At 42.0% G+C, this 23,932-nt stretch overlaps 1 protein-coding gene across 1 annotated transcript; it reads left to right on the top strand.

Annotated features, from left to right (window-relative positions):
• The first annotated feature begins 5,005 nt into the window (after positions 1 to 5,005).
• LOC119367697 (probable serine/threonine-protein kinase PBL18) lies at positions 5,006 to 6,047 on the top strand. The gene is made up of 2 exons (XM_037633146.1): positions 5,006 to 5,815; positions 5,905 to 6,047. Exons 1-2 carry the CDS (start codon positions 5,468 to 5,470, stop codon positions 5,929 to 5,931), a joined length of 375 nt encoding a protein of 124 aa, XP_037489043.1. The 5' UTR covers positions 5,006 to 5,467; the 3' UTR covers positions 5,932 to 6,047.
• The last annotated feature ends 17,885 nt before the right edge of the window (positions 6,048 to 23,932 follow it).

The following is a 23,932-nucleotide window of genomic DNA, read 5'->3' as shown; positions in this document are numbered from 1 at the left end:
TGATTGTTGTGAGTCATGGACTATTGGAGCTGGAAGAACATCACCGGGAACTATCTACTCTTTCAGTTCGCTTGCAATGGTGTAGTTCTGTTTTGGAATCACAGTTTGGCAAGTTTTATGTTTAAAATTTGGACGCCGATAACTGCCACACGTGTGGTGTATCGGATAGTTGTGCCACACGCCTCGTGTGGCATGGATAGGAACCAGCCCGCACAACCGCGTCCGGGCGCGCAAAGGCACGGCCCGCACGTCCGGTGTGTGGCAATCCCGCCCGCACGTCCGGGCCAGAGGACCCAGCAGCCTGCACGACCCAGCCGTCCCGGCCTATGGTCGATCCCCAATTCCGACTGCCGCCATCTTCTCCCACCTCCCGAACCCCTACCTCCATCGCCGGCCTTCTCTGGTTGCCATGGCAACCAGAGCAGATCCGTAGAGCAGATCCGTAGGGCAGATCCGTAGGGCCTTCCCACCGCAAACCACACCCCTTATCTCCCCACGACGATAACCACAGACGGTTGCCACACGACGATATGTTATGCCGCAAAAATTTGTAAGAATGCCGTGTAGATAAAGAAACCAGAACTAACCTGCAGTTTTCCATATTTGGTATCAGTTATCCTGTCCGCAGCAAGCACAGCCTTGACAGCATCGATAGTCCACGCAGAAATAGCAAACTTGTGCGTAGGCGGCGGGCCTCCTGTCCCAGTGAAATCCACGGTGGACAGATCAAGACAGTCGACGTACATGAGCTGATGTACAATAATTTTAAAAAGAAAGAAATATCAGTTGCGATCATGGTATTTTACGAAAAAACAGGATAATATATATGTTCCTATGATCATCAAGTTGAAGTGCATGAAAAAAGAGAGAAAGAACAAGTTGCCATCTGTATGTGCTAGTTGCCATCATAGTGTGATGACAGTTGTCATATTGTCATGATGGCAGTTGCCATATTGTTATGATGGTAGTTGCCATCGTAGTATGATGGCAGTTGCCATATTGTCATGATGACAATTGCCATATTGTCATTATGGCAGTTGCCATCTTGTTATGATCAGGTTGCCATGCATGAATAAAAAGGTGTTAAAAAAGAGTGTTCACAGAAAGGACTGGTAAAAAATACCATTAAATGTAGTCGACAACCCTTCTAGTACATCTTGCTTGAGAATACATCATGTAGGAAGTCGGCAATGAATTTACAACAATTCATGTTCTTCACATCTTTCAGATTCGCCTGCACCGCACAAAATTCAGAACGAGTTGCCGCATCAGAAAATCAAATGGGAAAAACATCAAAAAACACTGGCAGTGACTAGCTTGCACATGACATCGGAGCAAAAAAATTGAAGGAAAAATAATGTAGTAAAGATAGATCATTCACCAGGATGGGGAAGCATTTTTTGCTTGGGCGAAGAGAAGTGGTCGGCGCGAAAACAGCTGAGATGAGGTACATGAGTAGTTTCATCTTAAAAACCTCGCCATGTGTTGTCATGGCCTGCAGCGAATCTGCCAGTACAGACGTGTTCGGCATGGATTCCAACCCAGAAAACAAACGGGGGAACAACGTTTCCTCGATCTTGTTATTGACCTTATACGGGACTTTGATTTGTCCACGGGGCACACCCAAAGTGCAGAACACGGATTCCTCGTCCAACGACAGTCTTCCACGTCCCGAAATCACAAATTCCCTAGAGGGGGGTCGTAAATCTCACCAAGCCAGTCGCACACAGGGTTGACTAGATCCGTGCACCGGACATTCATCATAGCCTGCATATCCATCTCATCAGCAGCTCCCTTCTGATCGTCAGTAAATCTGTCAGTCAATGAAGTCAACCGTTCCTGGGAGGCCCTGTTGCAAGTACGTTTCTTCTTCTGCAAAAGATAGACAAATGATTAGTTGTTGCCATGTTTTCACTGTCATGAAATTTTAGTTCATGACAGACGACTGCAAAGCTCGAGGTGGCAACCAATAACATATGCAGGAGGAAGAGGGTGTGTGGACAGTTACCTCGTCGCCCTCTTTTCGCCGTCCAGTTGCCCGATTCCGCTGTGGTGGATCCATGAAATCATCATCATCGTTTTGATGATCGCTGCGAACCATTCTGTTGAGGTAAGAACAGACCAAATTGTCACCGTGGAAATGAAATTGCAGGAAGTAAGCAGTTGCCACCTAACAGAATGTCCTTGCCGCATGGGCTCGAGTGAAAAAATGTCAAATAGTGAATGCAAAAATATCACATGAACATGCACGCACCCCCCCTTTGATTGTTGAAAACATAAATATGACAATTAAGCACATTGGTTACATTTGAAAAAAATGTACAGATCATAAATGCACTTAAAAACAAAAATGTTGAAGTTGCCATGTTAGCATAAGATAGTACGAAAAGAAAGTCACAAAATCCTCCACTGCAGAAACCTAACATGTGGCAGCGCACACCCTGTCCTCGTACAACAAATGACTTGCCATGTGTTTCAATGGCAAAAATGTGCTAGGTTGAAATTGCCATGTTAAAATGCAACACAAATATCACAAGTGTGTTCAGATAGCACAAAAGCGATAAAAAACATCTAATGAACAACCTGAAAATTGCCACATTGTGTTCAGATATCACAAGTCAGCATGGCAGAAACACGAAAATTGCGTCTGCCGTACAATGAATTTACCACATTGTACTGACTGTAACATGGCAATAGACAAAGACTTGCCACATGGAAAGCATATATATGGCATCTGACACAGTTGATGTGCAAATTAGTTGCCATGTTATGCAGCCAATTCGCCATATTATCCTGTCTACAACATGGCAACAGCCACAGTGTGTTCATACTCTATTGCCACAAGAATATACTATCCAGATGGCAACATGCATAGTTGATGTGCAGATTAGTTGCCATCCAGTCTAATTGGTTACTGAAACTGCAGTGACCACCGATTTACTGTACTTTACCATTCCTACAGTGTGGCAACTATCACAATTAGTCAGGAAAAATTAGTTGCCACATGGAAAAAGCATGTTTGTGGCAACTATGACAGTCATTCAGGAAATTAGTTGCCACATGGAAAAATCATGTTTGTGGCAACTATGACAGTCATTCAGGAAATTAGTTGCCGCATGGGAATGAATGTTTGTGGCAACTATCACAGTCATTCAAGAAAATAGTTGCCGCATGGAAAAGCATGTTTGTGGCAACTATCACATTCATTCAGAAAAATTAGTTGCCATACAGTCATGATAGTTACTCAAACCATCGTGTTTGCCTTCATACTGCAGTTTTGGAAAACAACTAACTAGATCTAGGGTTCAATGGCAACTATAATGACTTGAAATTCATCCCCAAAATTCTCCCCGAACTGATCGCAAATACCAATTCGAAGCAATGCTCAACTATCAGACCGGAAAACAACGGCCCAATCTCAAGGCACAACCAGTGTGTGTCTCCGAACAGGCAGAACCACCCCGGCGAGACCGCCACCGCGGCGGCGACGAAACTGCCCAGTGCCACCGAAAAGGGCAAGCATGGGACTCCGCCGCCGGCGGCAACGCCGGCGCATCGCCAAATCGCCTGAATCTCTATGAATCTCGAGCGAAGCATCGAACACCGAGGGAAGGGGAGAAAAATGCAGGCAAGGATTGTGAGAGTGGGAGCGAGCATTACCTTCAATCTGCAGGCGCTCCGGCGAGGCCGTTCCGGTCCGGCAAGCACCACCGATGGCCGCGAACTCCGTCGACTCTTCCGCCTCCGCCGCCGCCTTCTCCTCTCGCCTTCTCTTCCAATCGAATGAACTGCAGGGTGGGTTGGGTGAGTAATGAAGTGGATAGTAAATGGAACCGTGAGGGGAGGGGGGCGAAGTGCGCGACGTGGTTGATGGCAACCACAGTTCGGGCGTGGCGTGCGGGTGCAGAGCAGTTCCACCTCACGCCTCCGAGTGACAACCGTTGACCGCGGGGGGCAACCGGCATGTGGGCGAACACTCTCACACATCACACACACGACTTGTCCTACGTGGCATACAAAATCAGGCAAAATGTGCCAAGATCCGTGCAGAAATTGTTGAACGATGATGGATGCGTGTGGTCGAGTTGCCAGACGCCCACACGTGTGGGCGTTAACATTTCCGTAAAATTTTGACTATCAATATAGCCATCAATGTATTCTGCCTATGTTGATAGCTAACTTTTTTTTACTTTGTATTTTTCCTTTTCTTTTTCTTCTATGGGAGGCCTTTGCATTACATTTGAACGGTGATAGTTTAGTTTATATTGTGCAAGATTTTACTAAATTAGCCAGCTAGGAATAATATGTCTTGATTGTAATCCTTTTTAGCAGCTACATTTGGATAGCTACCCCTGCCACCTTGCTACAGGCATCAGATCTTGTACTGTACTCCCAATGTTCCACGATATAAGTTGTAACGATTTAATAGTTTTCATGATGAATCTAATCTAATGGTATAAAGCGGGGCGTTGCGTATGTGTGTGTTGGATAATACCTTGTTGACTTTGTGCTTGGTGGTTGCTTTATTTATAAAGCGGGACGTAAGTCTTTTTTGGTAATCTAATAGTATAAATTTGGTATTGTATAGTATTTTTTCTAAAGGGTCAAACATGCCCGTGTTTGACTATTGAAAAACCTAAACCACCTTATATTTCGAAACGGGGGAGTATATGATTATGGGCTTCGTTAGTCTGTTTTAATTACTCAATGATGTTGTCGGTGCCTCTTGGTGATTCAAAATTACGACCGACATGGTTGGCACTAAAATTTGGACGTCTTCGTTGTGCCCAGGACATAGTCCATGAAGAGACCGAAGGCTACCATGAGATGGCAACACCACAAAGTTCACTCGCATGTAGTCTTTTTTAGTCCTTAAACATGGGACAGATATACAATCCATTAACGGTGGCGCAAGGAGCCATCTCTGGCGATAGCCACGTCATCACGCATACGACAAAAAGACAGCAGGTCGATCGCGAAGGGCTACGCAGCAGAAAAGATCGTCTCGCATTCTCTCCCACGCACGCGACCTTCTCTCGTTCCACGCGCCAACGCAGCCGCCGTCTCCTCTGCTCCTTTCTCTCTACATCGCCAGATCTAGGACGCCACCGGGAGGAGATCAGAGAGGCCACGGCCGCGGCAGAAGCACCATTCTCGACCAGATCCGCACTCAGCGCAGCTACCGCCCTTTTCTCTTGTTTACATACGCAGCGATTTCTGTGTTTCCTTTCCAACGAAGGCAGCTCCGCATCGGGCCGCACACGCACATCTTCGTCTCCACCTCTCCCCCCACATGCCACCGCCTCCTCTCTCTCAACGTCGCCAGCTGCAGCCGCCTCTTCTTCCTCTCTCTCTCTCTGCTTGTCTCCCCCCTCGCTGAACAAGGCTCACACGAGCGGCGGTGGCAGCAGACCTGTGAGAAACATGGAAAGGCAGGAGGTGGAAGTCCTCGCGGGAGTCATCGTCCATGAAGAACTGGATCGGAAGCAGTTCACGGCATGTACGTCCCCGACCAGCCGCCGGAGTCCCTCTGTCTGCTGTGTGCGATAGCTTTACTCGCTATCTGTTCTATTTGCAAGAGGAGGCAAGGGTCGGGAAGCGGTGGCACCGGCGACTGGCAAACCTCATCGGCTACTGCTGCGACGGGGTCGAGCGCCTGTTCGTCGCTGAGTTCATGCCCAACGACACCCTCGCCAAGCACCTCTTCCACTATCCCACTATGTCACCGGCCTGCTCTCCCTCCCCTGCACCAGGCTCTCCGACCGGCTCCTTCGCACCGCCTTCCACTTCAAAGTTCAAACAACTCAAAGACAAGGTAAGTTTTTTAGTTTGTTATGGTGTGATGCCATGGTGTGCGCATGAGGCGCTCGACTAATTGACAATTGACCTCTTATTGCTATGCAGAAATTCAAGCGTTCTGTGCCTCTTTGAGGTATTTTTGGCTGTAACAAATTTCTGAAGAGGGATGACACATTCAGAATTTCAGATAGACTTGTGTCTTTTTGGTTGTAATGGCATATGCTCGCTACTCCCTTCGTTTTTATTTACTCTGCATATTAGAGTTGACTGAAGTCAAACTTCGTAAACTTTGACCAAATTTATAGAAAACGATATAAATATTTACGATAACAAATCTATATAATGTGAAAGTACATATAATAATAAATCTAATGGTATTGATTTGTTATGGTATAGGTTAATATTTTTGTTTCTAAACTCTGTCAAAGTTTGCAAAGCTTGACTTTGACCAAAGCTAATACGCGAACTAAATAAAAACGGAGGGATTACAATCTTTACTGACAATGAGCAGTTAGATTGGATGCAGGCATGCAGCTACACTCTTTATTAATGCAAGAAACAAAAGAGCTATCTGAACTTCCCAATCATCAGATATATAGATGTTCCATACTTGTAGCAGATGTTCTTTGCTGCGATGTGTGTCACTAAACTTAGCACCAACCATAGAACAAGCTGCTAAACTGAACTCATCGTCTGCATTTGCTAGGCCTCATTTTATAGAACGAGAAATCGGGAGGAGTCAGAAAATTACATGCTTATAGTATGTACTAACAGTTAAAAACATATGCAGTTTGACTATGTATATGATCCTCCCGTTTACTTATTTATTTGTTGTCTCAAATGTAAATCTGTGAGGTTCACCCTGGCCGTTGTCAAGTCCTGACCATGGCCACACTGCAGAAACATCAAATTCTGTTGATGTCGATTTTATTGATGATAAATGTCAGGTATAATCTTCTATGTCCTTTTCAGTTACATGTATGCTTTATGTTCCGTGTTTCAAATTAAAGCATACGTCTTTCCCTTTTGTGAGTCTCAAGTGAGCTTCTACGGGTATTCTCCAATTATACACCTACTGGCTATATATTTCCCTACCATGTTGCTTTTCCACCTCAAATACCGAACTGAATATTTATGTTTGTTAGAAGCTTATGTATGATCAGACCTGAGACCTTAAGTCCAAAATCACTGATGTGCCACTCCTGACCATGGTGTGTCCATGAAGGGCTAGGAATTTATGTTCTAATGTGATCTATTTGATCTGTAGCGAGACGAAATGCCGGCATGCCTGTGCAGGTTGTCACTGAGCCCTCTTAATTTGGACAAGCTTCTTGAAACGATTGTAGACTACTTTTATCTGTTGACTACATTGTTTAATCTTTTTTCGAGCTTATATAATAGTTTCCGTCTCAGCTATTGGCACTGCAAGATATCCTAATATATAATGTTTTACCTGCCAGAAACATTGATGATATTATTGATTACAGTAACAAAAAACTCTTACCTATCCCTTATTCTATATATCTGATTTGGATTATTTGAGGAAGTAAACATTGGAAATGCAGTTTAGTTAATATTGGGTTCATTTCATTGGAGCGCTAAGCCATGTATTTGCAATTTTAGTAACAGACTTAGTTTGTGTAAAAGAGATAAACGCCTGCTAGCTTTTCAGGCATTAAAGAAAAACAATGAATCCCTTGCTAAATATGCCAGGGTGATGTCCAGGTAAGGCCTTGGCTTCGTTTGTAAAGAAGCGAGTAGCCATTCTACTTTTGTGTAAGCTGAACATATGTTTTGATGTATTTCTTGAGTTAATAACACCAGATTTCCGTATGACTTGGCCTATTTATATTGTGATATATTTACATAATGCATTCACCAAGTAAATCACAAAGTATGCATCTATACTGGAAAGGAACCGCTCAAATCTGATGTCCATCAAATACTTGGGTCAATTGGTGCCTGTTCTTTGTTGCCCCCGGTGTGTTTTAGTTATGATTTTGCACCTTACTGTGTTTGACAATCTGGCTAGATTGATTATGCTCCTCGGTCATGGTATGTCTGATTGTAGGTGCTTCATGGTTCATAGATTAATGGCTCTAGAAATAACGAACTTGTTGAGTGAATTTGGATCAGTAAATGTGACTGATGAACAAAGACCGCAAAGGAAGTATGATATTTGTCGTCTTATCGATCCATGTCATGTATGTTATGAACATGTTTAAAAAAATAGTCTTGGTGTAAAGTGCAAATTGGTTTCCATCTAATGGCAGATCTCTCTCCCTTTTTCATCTCTCTGTTTTGTAGATGACAGAGCAATCTATCTTACATACACACGCTGAAATTGATTCTGTGGATAGCTTATTTACATTTTTTCTTATTGATCCATCAAGAAGTGGCTGTAATGAATATTTTATATTGGTACATCCAAGAGAGCAAGAGATCCAAATGTTATAGCATACACCCATATTGATGTACATGAGTGAGACTGATGAATGTGCGGAGACGAGATAAATGCGCACAAGCCCGTCTCAGGAGGCGCCATCAGGTGGCGCCCCAGCCTCTAGTAGACCATACCGCGTTGACAGAGTCTTGAACTATAAATTTCTTGTCTCTGATACCATATTAAATTCATACTCTAGTCAATTCACTCAAAAGGCTGAACTGATGAAGAGAGACGGATAATATATTTTAACATTTAGACGTAAACCCTCGCGGTAATAAGATAGCCTTGTGGGTAACAAGCTGACCTATGTCAGTACCCGAAAGCAAGGTGACTTAGTTTAGATAATTTGTCCGCGAGTCATATGGTGTGGTGCAGCGTCTGGTCAACACATTTTATCCTTTTTACGACTGATAAAAATGGCCCTATTTTTAAAAAGTGCCACAAAATGAGAGCACAACATTTTTTGGACCCAAAACAAGTTAGAAAATATAGATGCGTCCACATCTTTTCTAAAGAGGACCCCAGACTGAGATAAAGAATAACGATCGAGTCCTAAATGTACTCCGCTTGAGTCATCCTCACCCTCGTCGGGGATGGGACCACTTGGGTGACGAGGTCTTCACAACATCCTGCCATGGACTTCAACCAAACATTGTGTTGCCTTCCTATTGGCAGCAAAGTTAGGAAGAATGAAGGCCGTCCTTTGACCAAAGAAGATTTAGTGGCATTGCAGTGAATGTCGGGCATCAACCGTGTCTGCATGCGTCGTAGCTCCACCGAGGACTTCTCTATATATTGTCGTCCACCACCATGACAACACAAGGATGGAGGACAAGCCGATGGTCCTATTTGCAGGGTCTTGAACTAGAGATTTCTTGTTTCTGATATTATATTGGACTCATACTCTAGTAAATTCGTTCAAAAGGCCAAACTGATGAAGAAAGACGGACAATATATTTTAATAGTTAGACATAGACCCGCACGATACTAAGATAGTCTTGTGGGCAACAAGTTGACCTATGTTAGTTACCGAAAGTAAGGTGACTTAATTTAGATAACCTATGTCCCCGAGTTGTATCGTGTGGTGTGGCGTCTGGTCAACACATTTTATCCTTTTTACTATTGATAAAAATGACCCTATCTTAAAAAAGCGCCACAAAATGAGAGCACAACATTTTTTTTGGACCCAAAAGAAATTATAAATTATATATGCATCCACAAATTTTCTAAAGAGGACCCCATACCGAGATAAGAAAGACGACCGAGTCCTAAATAGCCTCCGCTTGAGTCAACCTCATCCTCACCGTGGACTGGACCACTTGGCTGACGGGGTCTTCACAACATCCTGCCATAAACTTCGACCAAACATTGTGTTGCCTTCCTATTGGTATCTAAAGGAAATATGCCCTAGAGGCAATAATAAAGTTGTTGTCTTATATTTCCTTATATCATGATAAATGTTTATTATTCATGCTAGAATTGTATTAACCGAAAACTTGATACATGTGTGGATATATAGACAAAACACCGTGTCCCTAGTAAGCCTCTTCTAGACTAGCTCGTTAATCAAAGATGGTTAAGTTTCCTAACCACGGACATGTGTTGTCATTTGGTGAACGGGATCACATCATTAGGAGAATGATGTGATGGATAAGACCCATCCATTAGCTTAGCATATTGATCATTCAGTTTTATTGCTATTGCTTTCTTCATGTCATATACATATTCCTTTGACTATGAGATTATGCAACTCCCGGATACCGGAGGAATACCTTGTGTGCTATCAAACGTCACAACATAACTGGGTGATTATAAATATGCTCTACAGGTATCTCCAAAGGTGTTTGTTGGGTTGGCATAGATCGAGATTAGGATTTTTCACTCCGAGTATCGGAGAGGTATGTCTAGGCCCTCTCGGTAATACACATCATAATAATCCTTGCAAGCAATATGACTAATGAGTTAGTTGCGGGATGATGTATTACGGAACGAGTAAAGAGACTTGCCGGTAACGAGATTGAACTAGGTATGAAGATACCGTCGATCGAATCTCGGGCAAATAACATACCGATGACAAAGGGAATAATGTATGTTGTCATTACGGTACGACCGATAAAGATCTTCGTAGAATATGTGGGAACCAATATGAGCATCTAGGTTCCGCTGTTGGTTATTGACCGGAGAGGTGTCTCAGTCATGTCTACATAGTTCTCGAACCCGTAGGGTCCGCACGCTTAACGTTCAATGACGATTTCGTATTATATGAGTTATGTGATTTGGTGACCGAATGTTGTTCGGAGTCCCGGATGAGATCACAGACATGACAAGGAGTCTTGAAATGATCGATACGTAAAGATTCATATATTGAACGATGATATTCGGACATCAAAAATGTTCCGGGGGTACCGGGTACATATCGGGTCACCGGAAGGGGTTCTAGGCATCCCCCGGCAACTACATGGGTCTCATGGGCCAAGAAGGGGACAGACCAGCCCCTAGGAGGCTGGTGCGCCCCATGTAGGCCGAAATAAGGGGGAAGGAAAGAGGGGAGGAGAGAAAGGAAGGGGAGCAATTCGGCCTCCCCCTTCCTTCTCTCCTCCCTCCTCCGTATGAATATGGAAGGGGGGAGGCCGAATTGGTAGGCACCCAAGTAGGATTCTTCCTACTTGGATGGAGGACAAGCCGATGGTCCTATTTGCAGGGTCTTGAACTAGAGATTTCTTGTTTCTGATACTATATTGGACTCATACTCTAGTAAATTCGTTTAAAAGGCCAAACTGATGAAGAGAGACGGACAATATATTTTAAAAGTTAGACATAAACCCGCGCGATACTAAGATAGTCTTGTGGGCAACAAGTTGACCTATGTTAGTTACCGAAAGTAAGGTGACTTAATTTAAATAACCTATGTCCCCGAGTTGTATGGTGTGGTGCGGCATCTGGTCAACACACTTTATCCTTTTTACTACTGATAAAAATGACCCTATCTTAAAAAAGCACCACAAAATGAGAGCACAACATTTTTTGGACCCAAAAGAAATTATAAATTATATATGCATCCACAAATTTTCTAAAGAGGACCCCATACCAAGATAAAGAAACACGATCGAGTCCTAAATAGCCTCCACTTGAGTCAACCTCATCCTCACCGGGGACAGGACCACTTGGCTGACGAGGTCTTCACAATATCCTACCATGAACTTCAACCAAACATTGTGTTGCCTTCCTATTGGTATCAAGGCCAGGAAGAATGATGGCCACCCTTTGGCCAAAGAAGATTAGTGACGTTGCGGTGAAGGCCGAGTATCAACCTTGTCTGCATGCATCGTAGCTCCCACCGAGGAGACAACCATTGATGAGCGCATGCCTGATCTGCGAAGCTTAGACTTCATTTTCTCCATAGATTGTCGTCCACCACCATGATGAAACAAGGCGGAGGACAAGCCGATGGTCGTCTTTGGATGAGGGGTTGCACGTGCTTATTAAGGGAGATGTCAGTGTTAGATTTCCCCGGTCGCAAATAACCACAACTAGAAAGATAGTCGCCACTAGCCACAAACCGGAGCTCGCGTGCACGCTCTGGATGCTCCTCCCTCCTCCCAATAAAGCAACACTCTAGGCATACTATGTACATGGGAGTTCTGGGCAACTCTCCTTTCTCCACTCCCGCGAGCCTCGTCATAAGAGGAGATAGGGGAATGTGCCGTCCACATTCCATGGGCAGTGGTGGCTATCAAGATTTTGGTAAAGACAATATGTTTTTCAAAAAGGAGAATGACCCCCCGCCTCTGCATCCGGGAGATGCATGCAATCACTTTATTAATTATTAATGAAGACCTTACAAAGTAATACATCAATATGTCTAAAACCGCCATATTGGTAACATCTGCCGCTACTCCTATCCATTGATGAAGGGATGCAGAAAGTGTGAGCCGAATACCCAGACCTCTCACCTAAGCCTAACATCTAAAGCCGGAGGGCCCAACCAAGCCACACACCAGGTCTGAGGCACAAACCGCTATGATGCATTATCATAGGTTGTGGCTGATATGTCTCCAACGTATCTATAATTTTTGATTGTTCCATGCTATATTATATTCTGTTTTGGACATTATTGGGCTTTATTATACACTTTTATATTATTTTTGGGACTAACCTATTAACCGGAGGCCCAGGCCAGAATTGATGTTTTTTTTGCCTATTTTAGGGTTTCGCAGAAAAAGAATATCAAACGGAGTCCAAACGGAATGAAACCTTCGGGAACGTGATTTTCGGAACGAATATGATCCAGAGGACTTAGACCCTACGTCAAGACATCAACCAGGAGGCCACGAGGTAAGGGGGGCGCCTACCCCCTGGGCGCGCCCTCCACCCTCGTGGGCCCCCTGTTGCTCCACCGATGTACTCCTTCCTCCTATATATACCTACGTACCGCCAAACTACCAGATACGGAGCCAAAACCCTAATTCCACCGCCGTAACTTTTTGTATCCATGAGATCCCATCTTGGGGCCTGTTCCGGAGCTCCGCCGGAGGGGGCATCGATCACAGAGGGCTTCTACATCAACACCATAGCCCTTCCGATGAAGTGTGAGTAGTTTACCTCAGACCTACGGGTCCATAGTTATTAGCTAGATGGCTTCTTCTCTCTTTTTGGATCTCAATATAAAGTTCTCCCCCTCTCTTGTGGAGATCTATTCGATGTAATCTTATTTTGCGGTGTGTTTGTTGAATTGTGGGTTTATGATCAAGTTTATCTATGAACAATATTTGAATCTTCTCTGAATTCTTTTATGTATGATTGGTTATCTTTGCAAGTCTCTTCGAATTATCAGTTTGGTTTGGCCTACTAGATTGATCTTTCTTGCAATGGGAGAAGTGCTTAGCTTTGGGTTCAATCTTGCGGTTTCCTTTTCCAGTGACAGTAGGGGCAGCAAGGCACGTATTATATTGTTACCATCGAGGATAACAAGATGGGGTTTATTTCATATTGCATGAGTTTATCCCTCTACATCATGTCATCTTGCTTAAAGCGTTACTCTGTTCTCTTGAACTTAATACTCTAGATGCATGCTGGATAGCGGTCGATGTGTGGAGTAATAGTAGTAGATGCAGGCAGGAGTCGGTCTACTTTATCTTGGACGTGATGCCTATATACATGATCATACCTAGATATTCTCATAACTATGCTCAATTATGTCAACTGCTCAACAATAATTTGTTTACCCATCGTGAATACTTATGCTCTCGAGAGAAGCCACTAGTGAAACCTATGTCCCCCAGGTCTATCTTCCATCGTATTAATCTTCCAATACCTAGTTATTTTTATTGCCTTCTATTTTACTTTGCATCTTTATCATAAAAATACCAAAAAAATTATCTTATCATATCTATCAGATCTCACTCTCGTAAGTGACCGTGTAGGGATTGACAACCCCTTATCGCGTTGGTTGCGAGGATTTATTTGTTTGTGTAGGTACGACAGACTCGTGTGTGGCCTCCTACTGGATTGATACCTTGGTTCTCAAAAACCGAGGGAAATACTTATGCTACTTTGCTGCACCACCCTTTCCTCTTTAAGGGAAAACCAACGCAAGTGCTCAAGAGGTAGCAAGAAGGATTTCTGGCGCCGTTGCCGGGGAGGTCTACGCAAAAGTCAACATACCAAGTACCCATCACAACCCTTATCTCCAGCATTACATTATTTGCCATTTGCCTCTTGTTTTCCTCTCCCCCACTTCACCCTTATCGTTTTATTCGCCCTCTCTCTCTCTCTCTCTATCCGCCCTCTCTTTCTCTATTTGCCTCTTTTTGCCCGTCCCTCGTTTGCTTGTGTGTTGGATTGCTTGCCTGTCACGATGGCTCAAGATAACACTAAATTGTGTGACTTTACCAATACCAACAACAATGATTTTATTAGCACTCCGATTTCTCCTCTTACCGATGCTGAATCTTGTGAAATTAATGTTGCCTTACTGAATCTTGTCATGAAAGATCCATTTCCGGCCTTCCTAGTGAAGATGCCGCTACCCATCTAAATAGCTTCGTTGATTTGTGTGATATGCAAAAGAAGAAAGATGTGGATAATGATATTGTTAAATTGAAGCTATTTCCTTTTTCTCTTAGAGATCGTGCTAAAGCTTGGTTTTCGTCTTTGCCTAAAAATAGTATTGATTCGTGAAATAAGTGCAAAGATGCTTTTATCTCTAGGTATTTTCCTCCCGCTAAGATCATCTCTCTTAGAAATGATATTATGAATTTTAAGTAACTTGATCATGAACATGTTGCACAAGCTTGGGAGAGGATGAAATTAATGATACATAATTGCCCTACGCATGGTTTGAATTTGTGGATGATTATACAAAAATTTTATGCCGGATTGAATTTTGCTTCTAGAAATATTTTAGATTCGGCCGCGGGAGGCACTTTTATGGAAATCACTTTAGGAGAAGCTACTAAACTCCTAGATAATATTATGGTTAATTATTCTCAATGGCACACGAAAGATCTACTAATAAGAAAGTGCATGCGATAGAAGAAATTAATGTTTTGAGTGGAAAGATGGATGAACTTATGAAATTATTTGCTAATAAAAGTGTTTCTTCTGACCCTAATGATATGCCTTTGTCTACTTTGATTGATAATAATAACGAATCTATGGATGTGAATTTTGTTGGTAGGAATAATTTTGATAACAACGCATATAGAGTAAACTTTAACCCTAGGCCGTATCCTATTAATTCCACTAATAATTATGGTAATTCCTACAACAATACTTATGGAAATTATAATAATATGCCCTTTGATTTTGAATCTAATATTAAAGAATTTATTACTTCGCAAAAGAATTTCAATGCTTTGATTGAAGAAAAATTGCTTAAGAATGATGAGTTGGCTAGGAACGTTGATAGAATTTCTCTTGATGTTGATTCTTTGAAACTTAGATATATTCCACCTAAGCATGATATCAATGAGTCTCTCAAAGCCATGAGAATTTCCATTGATGAGTCCAAAAAAAGAACCGCTAGGATGCGTGCTAAGAAAGATTGCTTTATAAAAGTGTGTTCTTCTAGTTTCCATGATAATAAAGATGAAGATCTAAAAGTTATTGATGTGTCCCCTATTAATTATTTGTTTTGCAATATTAATTTATTATGAGAGCCACTTATGAATTGCCTACCAAAGATGGCAACACCTAGATCTATCCTTGCTTTTTATGCCTAGCTAGGGGCGTTAAACGATAGCGCTTGTTGGGAGGCAACCTAATTTTTTTTATTCCTTGATTTTTGCTCCTGTTTAGTAATAAATAATTTATATAGACTATGTTTTAGTTGTGTTTTTTGTGTTTAGTTAGTGTTTGTGCCAAGTAGAACCGTTGTGAAGACTTGGGAAAAGTCTTGTTAATCTTGCTGTAAAAAACAGAAACTTTAGCGCTCACGACAACTGCTGCCATTTTTATTTGGAAAGTGATATTTAGTTAATTTTTTTTGAAGATGATTAATATATAAATTCCTCACGTACATCAATTTATTTTATAATTTTTGGGGTTCCAGATTTTGCGTTAGCTACAGATTATTACAGACTGTTCTATTTTTGACAGATTCTATTTTTCGTGTGTTGTTTGCTTATTTTGATGAATCTATGGCTAGTAAAATAGTTTATAAACTATAGAGAAGTTGGAATAAAGTAGGTTTAACACAAATATAAATAAAGAATGAGTTCATTACATTACCTTGAAGTGGTGTTTTGTTTTCTTTCACTAACGGAGCTCACGAGATTTTCTACTTTAAGTTTTGTGTTGTGAAGTTTTCAAGTTTTGGGTAAAGATTTGATGGATTATGGAACAAGGGGTGGCAAGAGCCTAAGCTTGGGGATTCCCATGGTACCCCCAAGATAATCTAAGGACACCTAAAAGCCAAAGCTTGGGGATGCCCCGGAAGGCATCCCCTCTTCCGTCTACTTCTATCAGTAACTTTACTTGGAGCTATATTTTTATGATATGTGTTTTGCTTGGAACGTCTTGTATTATTTGAGTCTTTATTGGTTAGTTTTCCACAATCATCCTTGCAGCACACACCTTTTTGAGAGAGACACACATGATTCGGAAATTATTAGAATACTCTATGTGCTTCACTTATATCTTTTGAGTTATATAGTTTTTGCTCTAGTGCTTCACTTATATCTTTTAGAGCACGTCGGTAGATTTGTTTTATAGAAACCATTGTTCTCTCATGCTTCACTTAGATTATTTTGAGAGTCCTACAAAACAGCATGGTAATTTGCTTTAATTATTTGAGGCATTCAAGATTAAATAAATAAAAATTTCTTATGAATGTGTTGAATACTATGAGAAGTTTGAAACTTGATAATTGTTTTGAGATATGGAGATGGTGATATTAGAGTCGTGCTAGTCGAGTAGTTGTGAATTTGAGAAATGCTTGTGTTGAAGTTTGTGATTCCCGTAGCATGCACGTATGGTGAACTGTTATGTTAAGAAGTCGGAGCATGATGTATTTATTGATTGTCCTCCTTATGAGTGGCGGTCGGGGATGAGCGATGGTCTTTTCCTACCAATCTATCCCCCTAGGAGCATGCGCGTAGTACTTTGCTTCGATAACTAATAGATTTTTGCAATAAGTATGTGAGTTCTTTATGACTAATGTTGAGTCCATGGATTATATGCACTCTCACCCTTCCACCATTGCTAGCCTCTCTAATACCGCGCACATTTCGCCGGTATCATACACCCACCATATACCTTCCTCAAAACAGCCGCCATACCTGCCTATCATGGCATTTCCATAGCCATTCCGAGAATATTGCCATGTAACTTTCCACCGTTCCGTTTATCATGACACGCTACATCATTGTCATATTGCTTTGCATGATCATGTAGTTGACATTTTAGTAGTGGCAAAGCCACCGTTCATAATTCTTTCATGTAAGTCACTCATGCATCATTGCTATCCCGGTACACTGCCGGAGGCATTCATATAGAGTCATACTTTGTTCTAGTATCGAGTTGTAATCATTGAGTTGTAAATAAATAGAAGTGTGATGATCATCATTCATAGAGTATTGTCCCCAAAAAAGAGAAAGGCCAAGAAAAAATGGAAGGCCCCCCAAAAAAGATAAAAAGGGGCAATACTACTATCCTTTTTTCCACACTTGTGCTTCAAAGTAGCACCATGATCTTCATAATAGAGAGTCTCCTATGTTATCACTTTCATATACTAGTGGGAATTTTTTATTATAGAACTTGGCTTGTATATTCCAATGATGGGCTTCCTCAAAATTCCCTAGGTCTACATGAGCAAGCAAGTTGGATGCACACCCACTTAGTTTCTTTTTGTTGAGCTTTCATATATTTATAGCTCTAGTGCATCCATTGCATGGCAATCCCTACTCACTCACATTGATATCTATTGATGGGTATCTCCATAGCCCGTTGATACGCCTAGTTGATGTGAGACTATCTTATCCCTTTTTGTCTTCTCCACAACCACCATTCTATTCCACCTATAGTGTTATGTCCATGGTTCACGCTCATGTATTGCGTGAAGATTGAAAAAGTTTAAGAACATTAAAAGTATGAAACCATTGCTTGATTTGTCATCGGGGTTGTGCATGATTTGAATACTTTGTGTGGTGAAGATGGAGCATAGCCAGACTATATGATTTTCTAGGGATAACTTTCTTTGTCCATGTTATTTTGAAGAGACATAATTGCTTAGTTAGTATACTTGAAGTATTATTATTTCTATGCCAATATTAAACTTTTGTCTTGAATCTTTCGGATCTGAGTATTCATACCACAACTAAGAGAATTACATTGAAATTATGCCAAGTAGCATTCCACATCAAAAATTCTCATTTACCTACTCGAGGACGAGCAAGAATTAAGCTTGGGGATGCTTGATACGTCTCCAACGTATCTATAATTTTTTATTGTTCCATCCTATATTATATTCTGTTTGGGACATTATTGGGCTTTATTATACACTTTTATATTATTTTTTGGGACTAACCTATTAACCGGAGGCCCAGCCCAGAATTACTGTTTTTGGCCTATTTTAGGGTTTCACAGAAAAAGAATATCAAACGGAGTCCAAACGAAATGAAACCTTCGGGAACACGATTTTCGGAACGAACATGATCCAGAGGACTTGGACCCTACGTCAAGACATCGACCAGGGGGCCACGAGGTAGGGGGCGCGCCTACCCCCTGGGCGCGCCCTCCACCCTCATGGCCCCCCTGTTGCTCCACCGACATACTCCTTCCTTCTATATATACCTACGTATCCCCAAACTACCAGATACTGAGCTAAAACCCTAATTCCACCACCATAACTTTCTGTATCCACGAGATCCCATCTTGGGGCCTGTTCCGGAGCTCCGCCGGAGGGGGCATCGATCACGGAGGGCTTCTACATCAACACCATAGCCCTTCCGATGAAGTGTGAGTAGTTCACCTCAGACCTACGGGTCCATAGTTATTAGCTAGATGGCTTCTTCTCTCTTTTTGGATCTCAATACAAAGTTCTCCCCCTCTCTTGTGGAGATCTATTCGATGTAATCTTCTTTTGCGGTGTGTTTGTTGAGATCGATGAATTGTGGGTTTATGATCAAGTTTATCTATGAACAATATTTGAATCTTCTCTGAATTCTTTTATGTATGATTGGTTATCTTTGCAAGTCTCTTCGAATTATCAGTTTGGTTTGGCCTACTAGATTGATCTTTCTTGTAATGGGAGAAGTGCTTAGCTTTGGGTTCAATCTTGCGGTGTCCTTTCCCAGTGACAGTGGGGGCAGCCAGGCACGTATTGTATTGTTGCCATCGAGGATAACAAGATGGGGTTTATTTCATATTGCATGAGTTTATCTCTCTACATCATGTCATCTTGCTTAAAGCGTTACTCTGTTCTCTTGAACTTAATACTCTAGATGCATGCTGGATAGCGGTCGATGTGTGGAGTAATAGTAGTAGATGCAGGCGGGAGTCAGTCTACTTGTCTCGGACGTGATGCCTATATACATGATCATACCTAGATATTCTTATAACTATGCTCAATTCTGTCAATTGCTCAACAGTAATTTGTTTACCCGCCGTGAATACTTATGCTCTCGAGAGAAGCCACTAGTGAAACATATGGGCCCCGGGTCTATCTTCCATCATATTAATCTTCCAATACTTAGTTATTTTTATTGCCTTTTATTTTACTTTGCATCTTTATCATAAAAATATCAAAAAAATTATCTTATCATATCTATCAGATCTCACTCTCGTAAGTGACCGTGTAGGGATTGACAACCCCTTATCGCGTTGGTTGCGAGGATTTATTTGTTTGTGTAGGTAAGAGGGACTCGTGCATGGCCTCCTACTGGATTGATACCTTGGTTCTCAAAAACTGAGGGAAATACTTACGCTACTTTGCTGCACCACCCTTTCCTCTTCAAGGGAAAACCAACGCAAGTGGTCAAGAGGTAGCAGTCACCGCCGTCTTCCATCGATCCATCTTCAGAGCAGATACTGACGTATCGACCTTACCAGGCCTCTTTGTCATTGATGCCACCATGATTCCAGACAACGTCTTCCTCCTACGTGAGTTCATCTCCGCACATCGGGCACTGAGTCTCCACTGCGCCACACCGCTGAGATCCACCGCAATCAATGTGTAAGATGAAGCACCGCTCCACCTAAGACAATATACATAAGCAAAATCATGCAAAAAAGTGAAATATGTATAAATACATGACTTGCTCCATCCACATATATAGGGTCTGACCATTCATAGAAGGGGAGACTTGGTGCATCGGTAAAGTTGTTAGCCTTGTGACAATGAGGTCACGAGCTCAATTTCTAAAAATAACCTCTTGCAGAAATGTAGGAAAAAACCGCATAAAGAGACCAAAAGTGGTCAGGACCTTCTGCGGACCCTGCGCAAATGAGAAAAAAGGATTTAGACTCTCACGAAAGAAAAAATAAATAGAAAAGGCGTTTTTTTCATTTTCGAGAGGCACGGCCGTGACTCTCGCGAAAGCAAAACCGTGCCTCTCGCAGAAGCAAAACCGTGACTCTCATGAAAGAAAAAAAACATGTTTTTTCACGCAAAATATTTTTTTCAATTTTTTTTGATTGAAAAGCTAAGGAAGACCGGTGGAAAACCAAAACGTCAAAAAACCCAAAAAACAGTTTAAAAAGCCAAAAACGCGTGCGGAAAAATAAAATAAAAAAATAAAATCCGGAGGGAGCACCGAGAGCGCGACATGTGGCGAATGACTGAGAGCGTGCCAAGTGGCGCTGATCGTTGGAGGCTCCCGAAGGAGCTGTAGCGACCAGACCTCAAACGGTCTGATCTCTGTGCTCCGGTGTCATCCCTGGATCAGTAATGCTGACACCACACAGTACTCGGAGGATTTATAGCAGAGTAGAAATCACACACTTATTACATCGAGTGTCTCAAAAGAGAACTTATTACAATAAATATGGCTTAAGGCCATCTAATAACAATAACAGCGGAAGACTTGGAAGATAAGTGAGTCCATCAACTCCAACGGCATCACTGAGTATAGAACCACGACCTAAAACCCCTTAATCATCGTCTGAAAAGTCTGCAACATTAACGTTGCAGCCCGAAACGGGTCAGCACATGGAATATGCTGGCAAGGTAACACATAGAGAGTAATGAAATGAAACAGCTATACTATATGCATATGTGGCTGGTGGAAAGCTCTATGGTTACAGTTTTGCGTAAAGCCAATTTTTCCCTACTTCAAAGGAATAAATTTATTTAACTATCATGGTAGTTGTTAAACATTGAGAATGGTTGACAGCATCCTCAATCCCAATTAAACATCATCTTTAAACATAACCCAACAAAATTAATTTAGAGTAACATGTTGACATTCACATGAAAATCCAAGTACTAGATACTCAAGATGTCCATAATCGGGGACACGGCTAACCATGATTAGTTTATTACACTCTGCAGAGGTTTGCGCACTTTTCCCCACAAGACTCGATCGCCTCCGTTTGGTTTCTCGCACTACATGGTGTTTGAGAAGACGGATGACCGAGACATAGTCTTTCAGAAGCGCTAGCACCCTACGACCGGGTAGACCGTACCACCTACATCCCCTACATCTGCTAGTCTACCACTGTAAGAGTTCGCACGACTTAGTCAACTATGCTAGAGCCCATAATAGCTTGTGGCTGCACACGGAAGTTTCTAGTATGAATAGTCTCATGATCCTTTGAGCCTGGGTGGCGGTCCAAAAGAAAATAGGCAAGTCCTGGAATACCCAGGTGCCTCAATCCACCCAGATGTGTGTTTAAGTTGCCACCTTAGATAAACCATTAATTAACAATCTCACATCTGTCATGAATATCACTCACCCAATCCACGCCTACTAGCATAGTATGGCATAATAAGCAAACGCAGAAGTAACTCCCAAAGGTTTGATAATAACAGGTAATAGGTACTACCTCATCTACTTCCCATCCCACAATTTAATTAGATCCTAATCATGCAATGTGTGAGGATTGATCTAATGCAATAAAACTGGGTAGTAGAAAAGGTATGATCAAAGTGTTACTTGCCTTGCTGATGATCCGGGAAACCTAGCGATTCGAAGTAACAAGCGGCGCACTCCGGGTATTCTATCGCAGACAAACAAACAAGCATACAATAAGAACTCATCTAATGCACGGGTAAAACGCAAATAAGAGATCTAACCAGAAGGTTCAACTTAAGAACTCCGGTTGGCAAAAAGAATCAAATCGAACGAAGCAACGAAAGTCAAACGGCGAAAGAAAACAACTTCGTTCTAGTACTCTGGATCTAAGGCAAATTTTACAGTATCAAAATCTTGTTTAAGTTGGTTAAATGGTTAGAGGGTTTCGAGACGAAACTCTTGGCGCTTGAATCGCCTGATTCCGATAAACGAGCGAAAAGTTATACTAAAATGAAAACCGGATGAGGAATCACGATCAGAAAAATCGCGGATTTAATCCGAGAAAAAGAAAAACGACGAACGCTCGCTAGAATGAACAAATGGACGAACGCTCGCTATTTAAATAAACCGGAAAAGCCGATCTATTTAAAAAAACCGAAACTAAAATACCGACGAAAACCGATCTTTTTTAAAAAAACCGTTGGCACGGAAGTCGAGGGGGCGGCGAACCTCAGCGGCGGCGGCGTCCGGCGACGGCGGCGCGGTGGCGGGGTGGCGGCTGGGGCGGGGTCGGTGGCTGGGCTAGTGTTTCCCCCGGGTGGGCTGCCCCGGCTTATATACCCTGGTCGGGCCGGAGTCCTAGTCGGACACGGCCCGTTAGGTCTGTTCGTTTTTTTATTATTATTCCGCTCGGAAGAAAAATAAAAAGAAATACTAAATGGACTTCAAAAATTTCGAAATAAATTTTCGCGGGCTTCTAAAATCAAGCCGCACAAGGTGAACATTTATTTGGGACCTAAATGCAATTTTGAAAAACGCACATTTTTCCTAAATTCAGATAAAACACCGAAAAACTCCGAAATAAAATCTTATTTGATTTTATTATTAAATTCTCAATATTTCTTTATTTTGGCAAAGTCATTTTATTCCCTCTCTCATATTTTTGTAATAGAAATAATTGATGATAAAATAAATAAAATCAAATGATCCTATTCTCAAAATTTGAGAAAACTCAAATATGAAAATAACGAAATCCCCAACTCTCTTCGTGGGTCCTTGAGTTGCGTAGAATTTCTAGGATCAACCAAAATGCAAATAAAATATGGTATGCAATGATGATCTAATGTATAACATTCCAAATTGGAAAATTGGGATGTTACAAACCTACCCCCTTAAGATGAATCTCGCCCTCGAAATTCGGGTTGGCTAGAAAATAGGTGAGGGTGGTCCTTGAGCAAATCTTCCTCTCATTCCCGGGTGGCTTCATCCTCTGTGTGGTGGCTCCATTGAACCTTGCAAAACTTGATAACCTTGTTGCGGGTAACTCGGCTGGCAAACTCGAGGATCTTAATTGGTTTCTCCTCGTAGGTCAAATCGTTATCCAACTGAATAGTTTCCAATGGCATTGTGTCTCTCAATGGTATGTCAGCCATCTCCGCGTGACATTTCTTTAACTGAGAAACGTGGAACACATCATGAACTCCTGACAATCCTTCGGGCAATTCCAACTTGTAGGCCACTTCTCCCATATGTTCCAAAACTCGATATGGTCCTACAGATCGTAGCGCTAACTTCCCTTTAACTCCAAAACACTTTGTTCCTCGAAGTGGAGATACTCGAAGATAAGCTCTATCTCCAACTTCGTAAACTGTCTCCTTACATTTAGAATCTGCATAACTTTTCTGTCTAGACTGGGCTACCTTGAGCCTATCGTGAATCAACTTCACCTTCTGTTCAGACTCTTTAATCAAGTCAGGTCCAAACAACTGGCGGTCTCCAACTTCGTCCCACGATAACGGTGTCCTGCCCTCCTTCTGTACAATGCTTCAAAAGGGGCCATCTTTAAACTGGTTTGATAACTGTTGTTGTAAGAGAACTCTGCATATGGCAAATTATCGTCCCAACTAGATCCATAATCTAGCGCACAAGCTCTCAGCATATCGTCCAAAATCTGATTAACTCTCTTGGTCTGTCCATCTGTCTGTGGATGAAAAGCTGTACTGAATTCTAGCCT

The sequence above is a fragment of the Triticum dicoccoides genome, chromosome 1A (assembly GCF_002162155.2).
Source record: "Triticum dicoccoides isolate Atlit2015 ecotype Zavitan chromosome 1A, WEW_v2.0, whole genome shotgun sequence".
Lineage (NCBI taxonomy): Eukaryota > Viridiplantae > Streptophyta > Magnoliopsida > Poales > Poaceae > Triticum > Triticum dicoccoides.
This window is presented reverse-complemented; position numbering and strand designations above follow the sequence as displayed.

Bases quoted from the DNA above. Each gene is read 5' to 3' on its own strand.
- LOC119367697 (XM_037633146.1), top strand. From the start codon at position 5,468: ATGAAGAACTGGATCGGAAGCAGTTCACGGCATGTACGTCCCCGACCA. The intron at 5,816-5,904 runs GTAAGTTTTTTA...ATTGCTATGCAG, and splicing joins TCAAACAACTCAAAGACAAG to AAATTCAAGCGTTCTGTGCC.